The 17,801-nt window shown below is 35.9% G+C and overlaps 1 protein-coding gene across 1 annotated transcript in view; it reads left to right on the forward strand.

The window, feature by feature from the left end:
* The window catches only part of ASXL3 (ASXL transcriptional regulator 3), a 170,392-nt gene that overhangs the window by 40,486 nt on the left and 112,105 nt on the right, over positions 1-17,801 (forward strand). Inside the window, exon 4 of the mRNA XM_045850304.1 lies at positions 5,536-5,538. Within this exon, the coding sequence (XP_045706260.1) occupies positions 5,536-5,538 (3 nt within the window). The remainder of the gene's footprint in view (positions 1-5,535; positions 5,539-17,801) is intronic.

Raw genomic sequence — 17,801 nt, forward strand, 5'->3', positions numbered from 1 at the left:
GTGCACCGTCATCTACTTAGGGATGGATGACACAATAGTGTTATTAAACACAAACATAGGGCGATCTGAGTATATTTATGTATGTACGTAGGTGTGTACATGAGTGTGTATAAACTAGCCTTTGGAATATATAATCTCTTAGTTGACATAAATTTTTCTTGTTGTCATTACTCAGATTAGAAACTTAAATTAGATTCATTCCTAACTCTCTGGTCCCCTACCCCCATGCCCATATGCTACTTGACCAGTGTTGGTTCTGTTTCCTAACTACATCTTTCTTTCTCAGTATCCCCACTCTTTGCCATTCATTCATTAAATTATACATGTATAATTTCTTTTTTAAATTAAATTTGTTGGGGTGGCATTGGTTAATAAGATTATATAGGTTTCAAGTGTACATTTTTTTAATATGTCACCTGTATATTGCATTGTGTGTTCACAATCCAAAGTCAAGTCATCTTCCGTCACCATCTATTTAACCCTCTTCACCCTTCACTATGTCACCCCACTCCTCTTCCCTCTGGTACCCATATACTAGTATCTGTGTCTATGAGTTTTTGTTTGTCTTGTTTGTTCATTTGTTGTTTTTGGTTTTATATCCCACATGTGAGTGAACTTATATGATTCTTGATTTTTTCCACCTGACTTATTTGGCTTAGCATAATGTTTTCAAGATCTATCCATGTTATGTTACAAATGGCAGTATTTCACCTTTTCTTATGGCTGAGTAGTATTCCATTGTATGTATATACTGTATCATCTTTATCTAATCATCCATCAAAGGACACTTTGGTTGTTTCCATGTCTTAGCCACCATGAATGCTGTAGTGAACATAGGGGTACATGTATCATTACAAATAGGTGTTTTCAAATTTGGGGGCTACATACCAGATTTCTATTTGTCACTATATACAAAATGGGTCACTTATAATTTCTTAACTAGATTAACACACTGTCTGCTTATCTGATTTCTTTAAACATGGTTTCCCCCTTCTTAAATCCATTTTTTTTCTCAAGAACTGCCACCTACAGTAGCATTTGTTAACTGATAACCCACAATATTCAAGAGAATATACTACAACTAGTAAACTCTGCATCAAAAAATATTGTCAGTTGTATGTTCGGTAACATCTGAATAAATGTATGATGTTATGATAATTCAGGGTATAATTAGGTGAGATTTTTGAACTTCCAGTCTGGTATTTTTATACACATTTGGTTTCTCCCAAAATATATCACTTAATATAATATGTTGTTGGTTGGCATTATTTTTCCTTTTGTACATAATTAATTAGCTTTAAAATAACTGGTATAAAACTTATATGTAAGAATTCATAATTCCTACATGGATATTACTACTTGTTTAAAAATGATTATGTAATTTGTCATAAATGAAAATGGTTTTACTTAAAATTATTTTTTATATTAACAAGGTCATTAAGATAATTTTTCAGGGGAATGATAAGATTATATATTACTATGGAAGCATTTCCTGAGTTAAAAAATAATTATGTAAAGCATTACCCTGTGGGGTCGGTTTTAAACTCCTTAGCACACCCCTAATCAGTCTGGACTTGGGCCACTGAAAAGCCTTTATGTTCAAACATTTGGCGTTGCAGCCACAGTTGATTACTTGCTGTCATGGTGAAATTTCCCCCATTATCTTTTCATGATTTGGAAAGTAGAAGTAGAGTCCCACGAGGCATTCATGAACTGTGTCGTGTGTGTGTGTGTGCGTGCGCGCGCGTGTGTGTCGGTGGGCTGCATTTCTGGTAGCTATCCCATTGGTCCATAAGAGGCAATAAGATTGGATTGCCAAATGGGGAAGAAGTGCTTTTCAGATAGAATGCCTCACTTAATGTGTCAAAGTTGGAACAGCACTTTTCCTGGTTCTCAGATCGAAGTCATATGTGATTGGCTTTGTCTGCCCAGGCAGCCATAACAAAACACTATAGAGGGGATAGCTTAAACAATAGCAATTTATTTTCTCACAGTTCTGGAGGTTAGAAGTCCCATATCAAGGTCCAGTGGTAGGTTTGTGATGAGGGCTCTCGGCTTACGGATAGACACCTTCTCCCTATTTCCTCACATGGCCTTGCTCAGGTGTGTGTGTGCAGAGAGTAACTCTCTGATGTCTCTTCTTATAAGCACGTTATTCCTATGAGATCAAGGGCCCATCATTATGCCCCATACAACCTTAATCACTTCCTTAGAGGTCCCATCTCCAAACACAGCCACACTAGGGACTAGGGCTTCAGTATATGAAAATTCAGTTCATAACAGTGATTCAGAATTTGGAAATCTATGTTTCCAGAATTTGTGGCATACCATAAGAATATTTCTAGAATTTTGAGTATCTGAACCATCTTGGAAGTTATTCTCATAATAATATGCTTAAAACTGCACTGTGCTTCCATTTTAACATACTTCTAGTGTGTGTTTTCATGTTATTCCTAACATAAACCAATAGAATACTTGCAGTGTTTTGTGTTCAAATAAAACATGTAAATTCACATAATGTAAATTGATTTGGATTTTATTTGAAGCCTTTGGTAAAAATAGCTGTGGTGACTACATATATACCTCAAGGCATCAATACTCACTAACGTATGCAATTACAGCTATGAAATGGCCATTTCTTAATACACCTTTTTATTTTGTCAAACTTTCTCCACTCTTCCAAATAATTGAACTAAAAGGTAATTTAGGTGATTTCAGCTTTATCAAGATCTAGGTATAATTTACTCCCGAAACACTGAGCTCTCTATAAACATCTCAGTGCAGAAATAGAAGCAGAAATGGATATAAAATTACATTTGTATATGAGCCTTTCTAAGGATCTATGCAGGTGAAAATCTTTGGGGAGGAACAGGCATTTAACTGGGGTGATTTCATTTGATTTTTGGTGTTTTTCTCTGTATCTCTTCATTTCATTGCTTGTGCTCTTAATTGCCACATGCCTAAATGGTTTTAGTTTTGCTTCGTTGTTTTGAACTTGCAACATAATTCAAATGCAAAACAGTTGATACGCTGACATGGGGACTTCTTTTTATAGTTGATTTGTTTTCAGAGGAATAAAAATTATGACAGTTTGTTAAGCCAGGTTTTCTAAAAGCTACAGTGCATAATTCCTAAGAATAAGTTTTAGTTCTTTCAGGGCAATTAAGGACTATTTGCCCTATACCCTCTGACATGCCTATACGAAATCAAATTAATAATTACTGACTGGGAGGCTGCCTGAAATTTATAGACTCATAAGTGGAGATCAGGCTGACAGCTGTTGGGGGGGTGGTGGGGGAATGAAGGGATGAGCAAAAAAGAAAAGAAAGAAAGAAACTCATGGATACAGACAACAGTGGGGCGATTGCCGTGGGGAGGAGGGGTAGAGGAAAGTTGAGGAGTGTATGGGGGGATAAATGGTGATGGAAGGAGACTCATCTTGGGGTGATGGACATAATACCATGTATAGATGGTGTGTTGTAGAAATGTGCACCTGAAACCTGTATAATTTTGTTAACCAGTGTTATCCCAATAAATGCAATAAAAAAGAAAAAAAGGTGATTTCTATTAACATATTTTTTAAAGATTATTTATTTATTTATTTTTAGAGAGGGAAGGGAGGGAGAAAGAGAGAGAGAAAGAAACATGAATGTGTAGTTGCTGGTGGCCGTGGCCTGCAACCCAGGTATGTGGCCTGATTGGGAATCGAAGGTGAGACACTTTGGTTCGCAGCCTGCACTCAATCCACTGAGCTATGCCAGCCAGGGCTAAAGATTTTATTTATTTATTTTTAGAGAGGGGAAGGGTGGGAAAAGGAGAGCGAGGGAAACATCAATGTGTGGTTGTTCTTCACATGCCCCCCCACTGGGGACCTGGTCCACAGGCCAGGCCTCTGTGCTGGCTGAGAGTTGAACTAGTGACCCTTTGGTTTGCAAGCCAGCACTCAACCACTGAGCCACACCAGCCAGGGCTATTAACATATTTTTTAAAAATTAAAGCCTGTTCTGGGTGCTGTGCAGAGCTTCTGTTCTGGCTCTGCTTTATCTTCAGTTGGTAATCTTCTGGCCAAGTTCGCAGTACTCAGGTCTGTAGGCACAGAGCTTTTTCAGTTGCTTAGTATTCAAATTAAAGAACATCATAGAAATGAAAATAAAGTCATGGAGATAACAGGTATTATAACATGGAGTCAGTTAAACACCATATCTACTATGCTCACTGTGTAAGGTCCTGGGGGTTTTGTGGAAGCTTTAAGGCATGTATTTGTTCCAGTCTCACTCATTAAGCACATGCTTTGTTCTCGAGACTATAAAAGTTGCTGGATTAACAAAATGTAGTCCCTGTTTTTGATGATCTACCAGCATGGTTGCAGACCATTGTTCTCTATGCCATTTCATTAGGTCTTTTAACCACTCTCTGGGAAGCATGTTTTTAGCCCAATGAAAAATGTTTTTATTATTATTATTATTATTATTTAAAATTTTTAAAATTTAGGAATTTCTAAATTTTCTCTTGAATTCTTAATAAAATATATTATTTTCATCATGCCAAGAAGTGATGCCTTTCTGTCACAAATATAAGTTTATTACTATAGGGAATACTCATCTGTCTCCATTCATTCGTTTGCATAATGCTGAGATACCATATTTTATGCAGTATGTTGAGCGGATTGAGGACAGCAGGCTGAGCATTAAAAGAATACCTAACTTTTTCATCATTGAACTATATTAGGCCCAATGTTAAGGGCTTTACATGATTGTCTTTTAAGGATCTTTGGAGTGGGTTGATGCTATATTTCCCATGTTATAGATAGGGAAACAGAGGTAGTTTATCCAGCTAGCAAGTGACAAGTCTAGGATTTCATGGGTGATTCAGAACCAATTGCACTTGACCTTTAAAATACTTATAGCATAAGCCTAATGAAGTTTTTATTAAGAAAAGCATTGGTGATAAAATTCTATTGAGTAAACTCTTCTCATTCCCCTCAGCAGTTTTCCTGGCCAATTGTTGAGTGTCTTATATATTACTGATATTCAGGACTAGCCTGTAGATATAGGTGTGTTGGGACTCTTTCAGTTTATAGCCTAATGCTAAACAAGGTTGAAGAGTGAAAAATATGTTCCATAACGAACTTAGATTTGGAGGACACAAAGACTCAGATGAACTTGTGCCTGTCCCCCGTGAGGAGTATGGCCATGAGGGAAGACTGGGGCTTATGGACAGCTGCTGGACATATCTGAAATGTAACTTCTCGCTGTTCATTTTAGAAGGTAAAGCTGGGACAGTGGGAAACACACCTTGGGGAATGGAAGAATCAAAGATTTTTTTAGGATTCTTACTGTTTTCTTGTTGATATTGGACTTAGAGATTGGAACTTGTTTCTGGAGAACTTACTAACTGTGACCAGTCAAACCAGAGATGCTAACAAAATGTAGGCAGTCTAAAAGGCAGTATTAGAGGGTTGCAGTTGCTACCCATGTGAAACAACTACATGAAAATAGATGGGACTGACTAAATCATGCTTAGGTTGGGGTAGAGAAAGTAAAGTTAGTAATACTGTTCTCCTTTTAAGAAATGCATCTAGGGGGGTTTGGCTGTGGTAGGGGGTAGCGGTGGGGGGAGGAAATGCAGACACTGTAATTGAACAACAATAAAATAATTTTAATAAATATTTATTCTTACATTTTTTAAAGATTTTATTTATTTATTTTCAGAGAGGGAAGGGAGGGAGATAGATAGAGAGAGAGAGAGAGAGAGAGAGAGAGAGAGAGAGAGAGAGAGAGAGAAACATCAATGTGTGGTTGCTGGGGGTCATGGCCTGCAACCCAGGCATGTACCCTGACTGGGAATCGAACTTGCGACACTTTGGTTCTCAGCCCACGCTCAATCCACTGAGCTACGCCAGCCAGGGCACAATAAAATAATTTAAAAAAATAAAGAAATGCATCTAGGGAAAGGAAAGGAGGCCCAAATGAATAAGTGAATGCAATTTCAGAAGCATCATTCCTGACTTTTAAGGGAAATTTTCTTAAGCAGAAAATAATCATGTGTACTTTACTATTATAGGTAATCTGTATCGTAGACACTTACCCATCCTTCCTCATCTCAACCCTTCCTTGTATTTCCACCAGGAGGTATAAAAACACCACTCTTTCTTCTTTATTTTTACGGAAGACAGGTGTAAAATTTTCAGGCAGAGCACATCCTCTTAAGGTCACTGCAGCTAGCCTGAATTCATGGTTTTTCTTCTGTAGCATGTCTGCATGAAATAGAACAATTTGTAAAATAATTATTGTTCAATTTGTTGCTTAATTTGTGTTTATTGAAGGTGACCTGCTGGTTCTCTCTCTCTTTCTCTTTCTCTCTCTCTCTCTCTCTCTCTCACACACACACACACACACACACACACACACACACACAGAGGATCCAGCACAAATAACGCCCCTTTTTGTTACAGAATCATAAACATGCAATTCTGTAACATTACATCACACTCAAGCACACCATATGACATTTTAGGTGAAATGTTCAAATTGCTGTCCATCTCATCCAAAACATTCATATGCCCTACCAACCACATTCAAGTGGGTGTTACTTCTGCTGGAACATATATATATGATATTCATGAAGATTTATTGGAACAAGTTGTTGCTAGTGGGAGAGTTTCAAGAATGGCTCAAATTTTACATTCTTACGTGTTTGGATTAGCAAAGTTCACTTGGGAATTCCCCCATATTTCCAAACCCAGCAAAGAAAGTACTTAATCAGGAATACAGAGAGTACTATTTGGAATTACTAAGACTAGATTTTCCTGCTCACTTCTTTAATACATCCTTAATATCGGAAACATTAACTTGATTTTTCAATTTTAGAATTTCCTTAATTTACTTTTTTAGATATCATTCTTTTGCATCAGCCACTTACAATTTTTAATTTTCAAAGTTTTATAAATTAATATGCATATTAGATATAGTGATACATTCTTATCTATTCTCATAAAAGAGTGATGAGGAATTGTGAAATAGTGTCTATAGAATTTTGAGTAGGAGCAGATTATTATCTAAATTTTAAATCCAGTTATTCCCTTACACAATTTTCAACTCCCTAGTCATTGAAGAAATTCCCAGCCTTTATTAGAAGTGTTTCTTGTAATAAGAGAATAGGGGGCTGAATAATTCCTCATAACTGAGGAATCACACCCTTTGGTAAAGTCAGAAATAGTTGATACAAGGGGCCATCTGCGGGTATCATTACTATCTCAGTGTTAAGCGGTGCGTTGAGAACTTATTTGAAATCAAACTTCTTTAAAATCGTAAGACATTCAGGGCAGCCTCTACTACATCAGGACACAATCTAAGATGTGAATGAAGCCTAAGTCAGAACTTAACATTTTGTTTCTGGTAAGAACTTTGTGGGTCTTATAGTCTTAAACTTTTATTTTACATGTCAATAAACTAAGGCTTAGAGAAGGTGAGTTGTCCACCATAGTAAAACTAATAAACATTTGACTTATCTTTAAACTTAGAAGAGACTGATTATTTCAGAATTTGAGAAGAATGTGTTAAAGGCCAGTAGTAAGTACAGCCAGTCCACATAAAGAAAAGATAAATCTTCTGTACTAAGGTACTATTATAAGGGACATGTCTTTCAATTGATTTTTCTGAAGTGGGGGGTTTTCATTGATTCAGTCACTCTCTATTACCTGATTTTATTTGCCTTCAATAGTACATATTTGTAACACTCTCGGCAGGAGCTAGGGGTACAAGAGAGATTGTACTGTAATGTATACTCCAGATGGTAATCTAATATTCTTGATTCTGACCTCACGGGCTTCTTGTCGCCACTAAGACCTTCCTTGCCCAAAGGAGAACAATGAGCATAGGGGAAGCATCACGTTCCTGTTTTGTGGACTGATGAGGAGAGCCAGTGAGCTCAGCAAGGCACAGTGCCTGAGATTGTTTTATTAAATTTGCTTATTCCACTTATTTGTAGGAGTGCCGGTAATGTAAGGTAATGTGTGAAGCAAGGGTGCATAGATTTTGCCTGCAGACAATTTGATACAAACAAGCCGTCCAGCCCCCATTGCTCTCCCTTCAGAATGGCCCCCTTGGACTCGTGCAGCCCGTCCCATTTCTTCACTCACACTGTGATGCATAGTGACTAAATTTTCCTCTGTTCTCTATAAAACATAAAATGGATAGCAGTCAAATATTTATATGTGATCACAACAAAACTGAGTGGTCTGACATGTCCAATGGGTAAATGAAAACATTGTCAACTAATGTGAACATACAGCAAAAATCTAGTTTTCATTCACTGCTTCTTTTTTTCTGGCATTAATAACTCATTTGGCTTTTCTTGATAAATGGATCTTTAACATATCAATGCATATGGAACATATGTAATGATAATTTTATGGTTTAAATGACGTTAAATCCAGTATAATGTGGAGCTATCAAATACTTTCTGTAATGAATTCATGATATATTGTCTTGCTCTTCACTTACAGGATAATGATGTAGACCTCTGATTTTTCTAGGGTGTTTATACAGATTAAAATTTAAAAATAAATTTGAAAGTCTATTACAATTGTATATTGTTGATTATATTAAATGTTTTGCAACTAATTTAAATATTTTCAGATTAGGTATTTCCTCAAGTTTGAGAATCGAGAACCAAAAAATTATTTCAAATTTGTATTTATTGCATAGCCTATTTATATAAATTAGTGTACATGTTTGCATGGGTATCATGGAGTCCCAAAATAAGTGGTTAAGTCAAGTAAAAGTTCATTTATCATAGCCTGGTCCCAAGGTAGATAGCCCAAGGAATGATGAGATAACTTTGTTATACCCCAATATCCAGGGAGCCAGGGTCGCTCTGTCTTATTGCTCTGTTATACTTTGGATTTTCTTATTCCCAAGGTCTAATATGGCTTGCCACGAAATTTATGTCCCAAAATGCAGCTAGAAAGGCATATGCAGTCCCTTTATAGATGTGTTCTGAAAGCTGAGTTCATGTCTTCCTCATGCCCCATTGGCCAGACACATAGTTGCACTTAACTGAATGGAAAGCTGGAGAAGATAGTCTATTGCAGGAGCCATGTTCTCAGATAACATGTGGGAATCTTAACTGTAGGGAAAGGTAGTTATTGGGGGACAACTTCCAGCCTCTGCTGTATTTATTTTTAATTAAATCATGTGTTTGAGCTTGATTTAGGTTAAATGTGTATTACCATTTTTGACGCTTGGAAAAAAGTATCTGTATACTTGATTTTATGCAAATATTCCATCTGCTAAGTCTTTTTCACTCTGCTCAGCCTGTAATGACCTTCACCATTTCTTGTCTTCCACTCCCTACCTTTAAAGCCCAATTCAAATGCCATATAACACCACCTCAGTGAAGGACTTTTTAACTCCATCTTTAACTCATCCTTTTACCCTTGCTATTCCATTGTAACCCAATATATGTGTTCCTTTATTGTAGTATCTAATAAACTCAAATTTTCTCCTATTATAATAGGACTGCAATTTCCTTAATGGTAGAGTTTATGTCTCATTGATCCTTCTCTTCCCCATGGTGCCCTTCATATAATAGGTTCATGGTATTTTCTGATTGAGTGAGTGGAAATTTGAATTCTAGCTCTACTCTGTAACATAATGTATTATCCTGGATAAGTCACTCAGTCTTTTTTATTTTTTTTTGCCTCTCCAGTAAAATGGGGGGAAATTATAACTTAATCTGCATCATAAGGGTATTATGAAGATAAAATAATTTAAAAGTATGCTGTAAATTTTAAGATATTTGATTTATGAGATTTCGCTGTTTACTGTATTATTAGGAATCTAGGGAAATTAATCAAGATTTAATGGGTTATCAAATCAAATTTGTCCTCTAAGAAATTTCACAGTAGTATTTTGATACAATGGTTCCAAAAGATTCACATTTCAGTAAGAAGTATATAATATTGTTTAATGCTTAATTTTATCTAAAATTTCCTGAGAAGTTGGAAAAGGGAGTCTAGTCTATGTTCTTGGCTTAGATTCAGTGATAAGGTTTAAAACCATGGTTACTTGATGAGTCAGAGCCCAAGTTGTTTTTAATATGATATCTGTCAATGACTAATGTTGAGACTCTAGTATCAGCTATTTGTTTATTTCTCCAGCTAGCTCTCATACGTGGGCCAATTTAGCTTTTAGAATGTGCAATACTGATGTAGTATTTCCTCTCCTTTCTCATCCTCCAGACTTATATGTATTAACTTGTAGTTTCCTGACAATACCTCCTGATAATTATCTAACTGGTATGTTCTGGGGGAAAATGATGTGGCCCAGAGTCCTATGAATTTGTACAATCATGCACTTTTTTTTTTTTGAAATTTGACTATGAAGCTTTGCATACACAAAGTGCAATTTTAGAGAGTAGACTGTACTGAACAAAACCACTTTGCTCTCTCTTAGGAGGGCTACATGTAAATATGTAGGTAACAATTAATTACCTGGAAAATATATGTCATTATTTGTGTGCCTCTATCACATAAATAATGTATAATTTGTGTGATATTTTTGGCTTGTATAATATTTATTAAGTGTTTACAGTGTACTAGGAGTTTTCCATTATATTGAGACAAGTTTGCTGTCTATTAAACTAAATATAGGATAGAAAATATTTTACTTTTGAGTAGTGCTCTGATTTCCAAGAATCTTATAAATTACACATATGTTAATGTCTTAGTGATGGTTGTTACCGTCACTGCCCCCTTAACACATCTTTACCATTTCAGATGAGATTGTCATTTCCCCTGGGAACCTTTCCCCACAATTCCTGGGTGTAAATCTGGTTCCTTTTTCATATATCAAGGAAGGTTTTTTAATGTATCTCTGTCCGAGTTTTTTTTGTTGTTGTTTATATGTCTTTCTCCTAACTAAGCTCTGAATTCCAAGATAGTTAGTCATATACTCATATTTGTATATTCTGTGTAGTTCCTAGATTATGGCAGACATCTCAGTAAATGTTTATTTGACTGGAATACACATTATTTATTGACATCTTTAGCTGACAGCTGTAAAAGGGATGGTTTAAGGAGACTCTTATATTACTGTACTTGGTCAGACGCTCAGGGTTATGCCATAGAGGGTCAATATGTCAAATGAGGAGTTTAAAACTTAAGAAGGAAATGCATTGTGTATTGCTAAGCAAGTGGACTGTAAACAACCAAGTGATCTATTCCTTTAAGTCTAATATTTTCTGAGGTCTTTGCCTCAGTGATTCATTCATTCTTTGCATTTTTCTTATGAGAGATGTGTCACTTTTTTATGACATGCAATGAAGTCAGTGGAAAACGTCCAAAAAAGCATAGCAAGTATTATATTTAAGTCAAAGGTCCAGACCAGTCTAGAAGGCTTTTGGACATTTGACACCAATAGAATAATTGACTTGGGAACCAAAGTATATTCTGAATGGGTATAGGAGGCAGTGCACCAAATGGACATTAACAAGCCTTTTCATTTTAGTGCAGACTAAATTAAACTGAAAAGAATTGGATGAGTCTGGCCAGAAGAGCAAGTGAAATGGAGACTAGGAGATGGAATTATGCTAATTTTAAGTGGAATTATATATGATGAGCAGTTTTATAAATAGCCATTTACTGGTTGCAAATAAAAACTTGGGATATGCACATAGAAAATAATGCTGCAATGATATAACCCATTTAATTTTATTTTAGACACATTCTGGGGAGTATAGAAACTTAGTAACATTTTGTACTGGGATTGAAACTTTTAGTTTTCAGTATTATATTAGTTTAGGAGAAAGGAGAAAGCAAAATGGAACTTGCAGTCCTTAATCTTATAATAAAGGTCTCAATTAGAGCAAAATAGTGAATTCTCTGGTTACACTTTGAAAACTTTATGTCTGTCACTTTGTTTCTAAAAAGCCTATTCATTAAGTGAGAAGAAAAATCAATATATATATTTAAGCTCATTTGTTCTTGCTGTTTTATATATAATAGTTCTGGGGACTCCATTGATATTATTACTATTGTTATTACTATTATTATTATTCCAACCATTTGAAGTTGTTACTCATTCAAAGGTCCCTGGCCCTGTCGGCATGATTAGCAAGTGCTGTCAGTGCAGAGCGCGGCGATCAGTAGAGAGTCTGATAATGCAGTCAAGGCGATGGTGGTTAGCACTTTGACAGTGGTATCACGCAGTGGGATTCCAGAGGAAAAGGGCATGTTTGGTAATCCAAACAAGCAGAGCTTCAAGGGCTAATCTGGCATTGCCTTCCCATAAAGCCAAAGTTTTTCTTTTTCTTTTTAAATAATATTGGAATAGTTTGATCCTGTTTACCAAGTGTAGAAGATTAGCCTTGGAAACCAATATTGTGTTTTCTCTTTTCCCTTCAGGACAAAGTATGTTCCATTTGGGACCGCCTCAACTACCTTACCAGGCAGCACCAGGTCTTCATATGCTTTCAGTTTACCTTCTACTATGGAAAGGATCTTTCCTTGAATGTTCATATTTTCTCCTTGAGAAGGCAATATATATATATATAAATATATATATACATATACACATAGGATGGGTTAAGCAGCTGTAAAAAAATATGATATAGTAGAAGACTGGTTTGTGGGAGTTTTACTATATATACACATATATAATATTTTCCAGTCTGGTTTCAGACCCCGGCATGGCTTGGAGACAGCGTTGGTGTGTATGAAGGATCTTCCTCGAATGAAGGATTTGGGACAACTTTCCATGATGATTATATTAGAGCCTCAGCTGCTTTCGTGTTGGTCATGATGTGATGCTGAACCGAATGCTTGAACTAGCAGGAGTGGCTGGGATTGCAGTGGAGTGGTTCCATTCATTCCTTCCGGGTAGGTACCAGCTAGTGACATTGGGTGAAAATGGACATTGAGGGTCTCCCTGTGTGGAACCCCATAGTTGTCCCTTGTTCATGTTTAGTGGGTTTGAGAAGACAGCTGGACACCTGAAAGCCAGGCAGAGCGATTCGAATGACTGTGTAGAAGGCAAATCCCAGATTGATGTCACTCACATATGTTATTTCTGTTTCATCAGTGTGACAGGGCAGATTGGAATCGAAACTGAGAAAGTGTGATTTGTTGGAAAGGGAAATTTTGGGAGGCCTTGGTGTGCTTGCTAACTTCTCTGTCTGCATTACAGTCTCTGTAAACTGTGGCCAAATTTTGACTACAAATTTATCTATACATGAAAAGCTATTACAGTGTTAGATAGAAATGTCATATTTTCTTTCCTGGTATATATTCAAGCCTTCTTCCCTGTGAACAGTGACTGTGTCTCCATGATCTTTCTTGCCAAAGTCATAGTCTGCTTGTTCACCCTTTTGTTTGGGGCTCTTTTAAGCAAAGTGGCCTGACTACAATAATATATATTCTTGAGGGTGATGAGTGACTTTTCCCTGAGAATGTTTTGCTTTATCTTCACAGAGAGTCCTTCATCATTCTAACCCTGTTTTACTAAGAATCAAATTGGGTTGTGCAATTAAGGAGTTTTCTGCTTTGCCTTCTATCAGACTGCTCAGGCATTCTACGTTTTTACAGAGAATGTTCTAGAGTTTCTTCAATTTTGAACACATCCTTTAGAAATTTGATGCCTGTTTTGGTTTTTACTTATATAATATTATTTTAGTTATTTTCTTTAGGGCAATGAAAACCTTGATGATTATTGAACATGAAGGAAGTTTATTAATTAGGTCTAGGAGTAGAATACAGGTAAATAACTAAAAAGAAGAAACATTGATATATGTGTCTGTAAATATCATTAGAACTGTCTGTTGAATGTCATTTTGGCAAAAGGGCAGGAAACTAACATTTATGCAGTAACTGAGCAGTGTCAGGCACTAAGCCAAGCAGTTTCATTTTTTTAGCTAATTTAATCCACACAGTGACATTGAGAAGTGGGTGCTATTCCTTCATTCTACAGATGAGGAAATTGATGCTGAGAGAAGTTAGGTATCTTGTTAATATCATGCAGTTGTAAGTGGAAGATCTGATATTTGAGCTGGGGTCTGGCTGATTCCAAAGCTCAGTCTTTCCATCATAGTCAAATGGTAGGCTACAGGAAAATGTTAGACTTGAAGTGGGTGTCCCAACAGGAAAAAGAAAAGAAGAGAAAGAATGCCCATTAGAAGGCATGAATAAACGAAGGAGGAAATGAGAGATATAGAAATGTACTATACTATAATGTGTTTGTTTTGAAAATTTCCAGAGTTTTCTTAAAATTCAGTTTAATAAGCCAAGTGACGAAAGGAACAATTTTAAGACCATCAAAGATTTACAATTTTTAAACAGATTTTTATTTACTTGTATTTTTAGAGAGAGGGCAAAGGAAGAAGACAGGGAGGGAGAGAAACATCAGTGTGCGGTTGCCTCTCACGTGCCCCCTCTGGGAACCTGGCCCACAACCCAGAAGTGTGCCTTGACTGGGAGTCGAACCAGTGACCCTTTGGTTCGAAGGCTGGTGCTCAATCCACTGAGCCGCACTGGCTATGCACAAAGATTTACTATTTAAGGGGTTGAACATGTTTAGAATTTCAGATTTTATCTCTGTTCATTCTCTGTTTTGAAAATGAAGTAATGGTACCCCATATTTAAATCCTAGGAAACTCTAAGGATCAGTATATAGAAGTCAGTCAGGTAGTTAGTAATTATTGGAGGGGAGACAACATTTAGAGACCAATACCAGGGGTTTACTGTTTATGAAAGCTTTTATAAACAATGTATCTATGTCTACAGAACTTTTCTATGAGGAACCTCAGCTTATGGCTGCCTTTCATATGTAGCATGGTGCTTGTGACTGCAAATGTGGTGAATTTTTGTCTTCTGCTTAAATAGTAACATACCTGGATTTCAGTAAATGCTTGTTTTCTTTTACCTTGGGGTGAAGCTTGGATCAATATTATCAGCTTTCATTTTTATGCTGATGGGCCGCAATCACAATAGGTTCATTTCAGGCACAGGCAGAGAATGTCGTCTCATTGCTATACACTTACATGGGGCAATAGAAAATTATATATCACATATTAAAATTGTTATTGTTATCCTAATATGACATGCTTTTATTAATTATGCTAACAGTATCTTAGTCAACATCCTTCCCAAAAGAAGTAAAGCTATTTCACTGTGATGATTTTCATCTTCACTGCTAGGTTTTATCTACTAGCAGCTCATGAAGCAACAGTCATAAATCGAGTTCATCACTTAAGATTTCCTGACTTAGCTTAAGTGAAATATTGATTTCATGGAATTAGGTGGCAGGTGCATCAAGGAACCATTTCCTGAAAGCTTTAAGTGACTATAAAATCTCAAGAATATTAATTCAGGTCAAATGAGTGGATTGGAACTGTGCTTCCTTAAATAAGGTGCGTGCCCAATGGCCAGCAGCCATGATCTTCCAAGTTTTGCTTTTTAAACATTAAAAAATGAAGGAAGGCAGAAAAACATTTCTCTTATTGTTATATAAACATAGATAGCTCTCTGTAATTTTAGCAACTGTTTAATCAGTTACCATTTAGTTAGTTGATTAAATAGGGCTCCAGTTTTTTTTAAAAAACAATTTCTTGAATTATTGCCTTGGCTCTCAAATTCTTCTCCTTTCCACCCTGATTACATTTACATGTTGTTCTCCTATTTTCTTATCGGAGTTGTTGCCAGGAGGGCCTCTCTGTGCCTGGTTGGAACATTGGTATTACTGTAAAATAATGTACAGGAAATCTTGTTTTGTTTAAAGATACATTTCTCCCATGGGTCATCAAAATGCGCATTTTTTCCTAAGGAAGATGTTTATTTCTGTAAAACAGAGGTTATATATACATATATAATGTATTAGTGGCATTACATTTGGAACTATTAATATGTATGTGTGTATAATTTTATAGTTTTCCAAAACCATTAGCCTGAAACCATATTATTTGTTCTCTTTTTATATTCGCATTGATCCTAGCCATTCTTACCTTTACTTTACCATTTTATTCTGTATGGAAGAGGATTACTGTGGCTTGTAGCAAACATAAGCATTTCTGCAGTTTCTGCTCCCAACTTACGTCTCTCATGAATCCTGTTTCCCAAAGGATGAAATGGAAACAAGAGCTATATGTATTAAATTTCCTTTAGGCCTGCTGCCAGATGCTTAGGTATATATTTAAGTGTCAGACACTAAGTTTGGAGAAATGAAGGATGCTTAAATTTGCTGGTATTTGTATTTATTTTTCCTTTCTCAAAGCATATTGTTTCTATAAGAGATCTTGCCTAGAAATTAGGCCTTTTGAAAAGTTTGTTTCTGTTTTATAATGCTGCTTAAATTTTGTGAATGTATTTCATGCCATCCCAAGTACCTCTGATATTTGAATTTCACAGAACTTCTGTTTTATGGTGAAAAATTATGTTCATTAAATATATTTATGTGGTAACACTTCTAATCAAAGCAGGAGACTACTGCTGAACACACTGCCTTGAGAATGTAAGTGGACAAAGAAAGAGGAGAAGGGAGGAAGGAGGAGAGAAGAAAGCTAAAATAAATTGACAGTTGTCCTGTGGTATGAATGCCAATCTTAACAGTTTTAGTTGGTGAGGTTAATTTTAGACCTTTCCTTTATCAAACATTTAAAGGTAAAAATTTTCCCATAGCTAGCAAAACTCTGAGCTGAATTCTTTTGACATTCTGCTGATCAAGGAATTTCCAAGGAGTAGTACCAGAGTCTTTTGCAGAGAAGATATAGGAGAATGAATCAGAAATTAAATATTGGACAATGGAGCTCTGCTCTTCTTTGTGAACCAGAGAAAGCCATTAAAAATGATACATGTTTATTGAACATATGTTAGTTGTGCTTATATAAAGGAAGATATAGACATAATTGACAATTTAAATACGAAAAGTCATACCAGTGGAAAGAAATCAGAAAAATTGAAATCTAACATTTTAATCTACCTTTGACAGGGAAATGACTTTCGAGAGTTAGAAGCTGTAAAATAAACTACAAAGGAAAGATGGACTTAATTGACTACATAAAATTTTGTGTGTCTGCGTATGAAGCACAAAACTTTAAGTGACACTGGAGAAAATGTTTTAGTTGATATTATAAAGGTATACTATAAAGAGATGATTAAAACAATAAGAAAAACAATGAGCTTAGAGCATTGTGGTCAGAGGACAGGAACAGTAGAGCCCAGTCCATAGAACTGAGGGATAAGCAAGTATGTGAATATGCATTTGATCTTACTTATATAACCATAGAAATGCAGGGAAAGTAATGATTGGAGATTGTTTCTTAGTTTGCCAAGTAAATTAATCAGTCCATGGACTTCACCTTGACTCCAAATGATGCTTCTTGCTTGTATACTACTGGCAATGTAAACCTAAACAACTCATTTGAAAAGCCAGTGGGCATTATTTGCAAAAAAGTTATTACATAACCTACATCTTTTGAATTAATAATGGCACTTCTGCAAGCCTATATTAAATTGTTCTTAAGTATAAGAAGTATTATGTACACTGTGATATTCATATCAATGCTATTTTAGTTATAAACAAAGAATATAATTTAAATGTTCACTGGTGATATCAGTGGTTCTCAAGCTTGGCTGCATATTTGAAGCATTTGGAAAGATATGAGAAAATGCTGATGCTGATTATCCCACCCGGAGATTTTTTTAATAATTTGGAGTTGCCTCAAAACTTGCTTTTAAAAAATTCCCCTAAAAGTTTTAATATGCAGCCAAATTGAAAATTGCTTACTTGAAACAAGTTGATAGAATATGT

The sequence above is a fragment of the Phyllostomus hastatus genome, unplaced genomic scaffold (genome assembly GCF_019186645.2).
Source record: "Phyllostomus hastatus isolate PE091 unplaced genomic scaffold, TTU_PhHast_1.1 phas_contig_80, whole genome shotgun sequence".
Taxonomy (NCBI): domain Eukaryota; kingdom Metazoa; phylum Chordata; class Mammalia; order Chiroptera; family Phyllostomidae; genus Phyllostomus; species Phyllostomus hastatus.